A 3,673-nucleotide genomic window follows, 5' to 3' on the forward strand; every position below is an offset into this window, starting at 1 on the left:
TTATATTTTAATCAAATGATGATATACTCAATTTTTTTCATAAAATATTTAAACTATTCCCTTTCATATTTAATTAATCAAGGTTTGATAAAAGAGATTAAGGTTGGAAATAGTGAATTAGAACAATTTCTAATTGAATACACTATCCACAATCAGCTTGTTCATATTTAAGAAATTGATAGATAGACTAAATTCTCTTCACAAAGGACAGTATAGCATTATAACTATAAATAAATACAAACCAATCTAAATTCTTACTAACAGATTTTTTTATTTTTTTAGTTAAAAAAAAAAGGGCAAATATGTTTCCATGACCAACGTAACATCTATCTAATTTACCCATTGGAGTTTTCGTCCATCATCAGTGCATTACTAGTTGCTATGAGAAACTATCTGTTAGAGGAGAAAGAAATATCAGATCTCTGGATCCCACTAACGAGAGAGAGAGAAAAAAAAAAAAAACATGAACAGTAGAAGACACAATTATCCAAGGTCATGCCATGAATATTAACACTAGCAGACATTTATAAAACATAATTAAAGGAATTTATAGTATTATTTGAATGAAATCACTTGTTTTTTCAGACAATGGATAAGATTTTCAATTATTTATAACAATAATTAATAAATAATTTTATTGATGATGAACAATCAAGACATATGCATCATGTATTGCATAAACCATAAAAAGTTTTTGTATAAATTCATGCAGTGCACAAACTTTGTTTACTCGTAATCATGATTACCATTACTTGTATTATATAAACAACATTTGATATTTAGTAATCTCAATCTGGATTAAACAAAGTCCAACACTAATTTCTTTCAATTCTGGTGGTCCCAACCAAACCTATAATCCAAATAAAAAAGTTTTAAATTTTGATACCTCTAATTTGGTGAGGGACTGAACCAGAAAAATTGGACATGGATGGTTTGACCAATGCATATACAAATAAAATGCAAAACTGTTTTCCTTTAGCAACATTATTACTTTACATCACAAGTTCCCAACCCCCTCAACTCTATCTCAATAATTTTTTTTTCTTCCTATCTCGTTAATTTTTATTTTCTCCTTGATCTTTGTTCTTTAATTGTTTATCCTAGCAAACTTTGTTGGGCTTTTATTGCCCAGACTTGGTGTCATTGAATTTGAATTTGTCAGTATTTCTTTTACTTTATTTTAATTTGCTATAATTATATGGATGAGTATACAATGACTCAATGAGTGAACATTGCAAGAATGAATCATAGCATCCACCATGCAACCCAAACCCTCAACTAAACTGATCACATTGTTTACCTTAATATCACCAACATTTAATAAAACAAATAGGACAAAGATCAGACATCTGAACTTAGATATTCTGTAAGCTTTGTGGTTTTAGTATAATTATTATAAGATAAACAGAATATAAAATTCTACAGTATTATTTCATATCAGATAGCAAAAATCAGATAAAAACTAAATACTTAGTCAACCCTTTAGCTTTTCTAGAAAGTTTGGCAGCACAAGTGGACCTTGCTATTCACATCCAAATGACAAAACCAAGTGACAAGCACATAAAAGTTACATATAACTGGGAAGTAAAACAAACATCCAGCAATGATGACAAATATAATAGAAACCAGTCAAATGAAGTTTCCTTCTGTTACAATTCTAATTTCCAAACAGAACAAAAATATTACCTTTAAGATTTTTAGTAAACATTTAAGTGTCCTAATATCTTTAGGCACAATATGTATAAAAAAAGCTACTTCTTCAATCATATATTTATATTCCATGTTATATGGGGAGTTAGAAATATATAATTCTATGTCTAATTCTAAAGATACAAAACAACGGACACATTACCTTACAATCTTACATTACGAGTCACCCCCAATAAAAAGTTAAAAACCAAACGCAGCATTTCAATTCAAAAAAGAGATGCAAAGACACAAAAGCAACAACAAAACTATGCAAAAAACTAAGCAATTAAAGCTCACCAGCAGCATCATTAGAAGAGTGATTATTGATCTTGTGTATGTGAAGCTGAGTCTCCATGAACAGCTTCAACCTCTGACACTCCAAATCCTTAGCAAACTGCATCCTTTGTTTCTCCAATTCAACCATTTGCTTCCTCTTCGCCGCTTCAACTCTCTCATATATCTCACCAACTTTCTCAATAGCATGTGCCAATTCTCGGTACCCAATTTCCCATTCTTCATCGTTTTTTGTTACCCTTCTCCTCTTCTCGCTGCTCCCCTTTGAATCTTCACTCTCCGCCGCAGCCGCCGCCACCGCGGCGGCCGCAAAAGCCGAGAACTTCCGGCGAAAATAAGTGTCATCGGAACTCATCGGCGCAGGTCGCTTCTTTGTTCCGGATCGGGGACCTACCGGAGTCACCGTCCACGGCGGCGGCGAAGGCTTCGCCGCCGGAGGGGATTTAAGGCGAGGTGAGGATTTCACCGGCGGGGACTGCTTTTTCAAAGGATACGTGTCTCCGATGAGAGAATCGATGCGGTGGAAGAAAGCCCATGTGCCGGAGTATACGCGTCCGTCGCCGTCATCGTCGCCGGCGGTGGAATCGGAAACCCTAGCCCTCTCGACCTTGTACTTCTTTTTGAGGGTGTCGATGCGGTTCTTGCACTGGACATCGGTGCGGCGGTGTCTCGGGTCGTGGCCGTGGGCGGCGTTGACGGCAGCGGCGACTTCCTGCCAGTGATTTTGGCGGAGACTGCCGCGGCTGAGGGAGAGGTAACGGGAACCCCATGCGTCGATGAGGGTGGAGGTGGCCTCCTCCGACCAGCAGTCTTCCCGTCCGGGGAACGGTGAGGGCCGAGTCGTCGGCGGCGGAGGAGGAGGAGGAGATGATGCGGGTGCGGCATCAGGAGATGGTGCTTCAGCGGGGGATCCCATGGGGAAAAGGTGAGGCGCGGGTTGTGGTATTTGGAAGGAGTAACGGTGGTGGTGGCGGTGGCGGTGGGTTCGGCAGAGAGAAATTACGGTTGGTTGGTTCGCCTGAGAGACAAAGCTTTGGCAATGTACTTCGTTAGGCCATTAACGTGCGGGAAACACTGCTTTTTGTTTTTTCGTTGGAATTTCTTTTTGGGCCTTTACTAGGAAGGAAGGCCCTTTGGACAGAACTGGGTTCGAGTTTATGCACTCTTTATGGGCCTTTAATACGGTTGTTAGGGTTTAAATTAGTTATAAACGTTTTATAATAAAAAAAAAGTTGCTTTTGATTCTGAACCAATAACAGATCGAGGTCTATGGACATCGAAGGATGGATTAGCGGTATTTGGGCCTACTATTTTCAATGATATGGTCTAAACAAAATCAATAACATTAGATTTAGAAAATACATGACCAAAAACCGACAAGATTTAGCAAAAAACAAAAGAATATGGAAAAGCTGTTGTTGGATTAGAGGTCTATTAGAATTTGGAAGTGGTGATTTTGGTTGTGTTTTGGAGGGGGCTTTATTTATGATGTTAACACCACAGCGACAAAAACTATAAACAATTAAATGTCTTCTAAAATAAGGGTTAATTAGATTATCCCAACAAATTATAGCTCAAATGGCATAGTCTTCTCATTTTTACATAAAGATTTTATAATCATATGTTTTATGTATTTTTATATGTCTTATTTTATTTTATATAATTTTAATATGGATTTTATATTTTAATA

At 37.0% G+C, this 3,673-nt stretch overlaps 1 protein-coding gene across 1 annotated transcript; it reads right to left on the minus strand.

Annotated features, from left to right (window-relative positions):
* Positions 104-3,178, minus strand: LOC107614168 (trihelix transcription factor ASIL2). The gene is made up of 2 exons (XM_016316397.2): positions 1,987-3,178; positions 104-393 (listed from the first exon to the last, which is right to left on the minus strand). Exons 1-2 carry the CDS (start codon positions 2,897-2,899, stop codon positions 380-382), a joined length of 927 nt encoding a protein of 308 aa, XP_016171883.1. The 5' UTR covers positions 2,900-3,178; the 3' UTR covers positions 104-379.

The sequence above is a fragment of the Arachis ipaensis genome, chromosome B08, assembly GCF_000816755.2.
Source record: "Arachis ipaensis cultivar K30076 chromosome B08, Araip1.1, whole genome shotgun sequence".
NCBI lineage: Eukaryota > Viridiplantae > Streptophyta > Magnoliopsida > Fabales > Fabaceae > Arachis > Arachis ipaensis.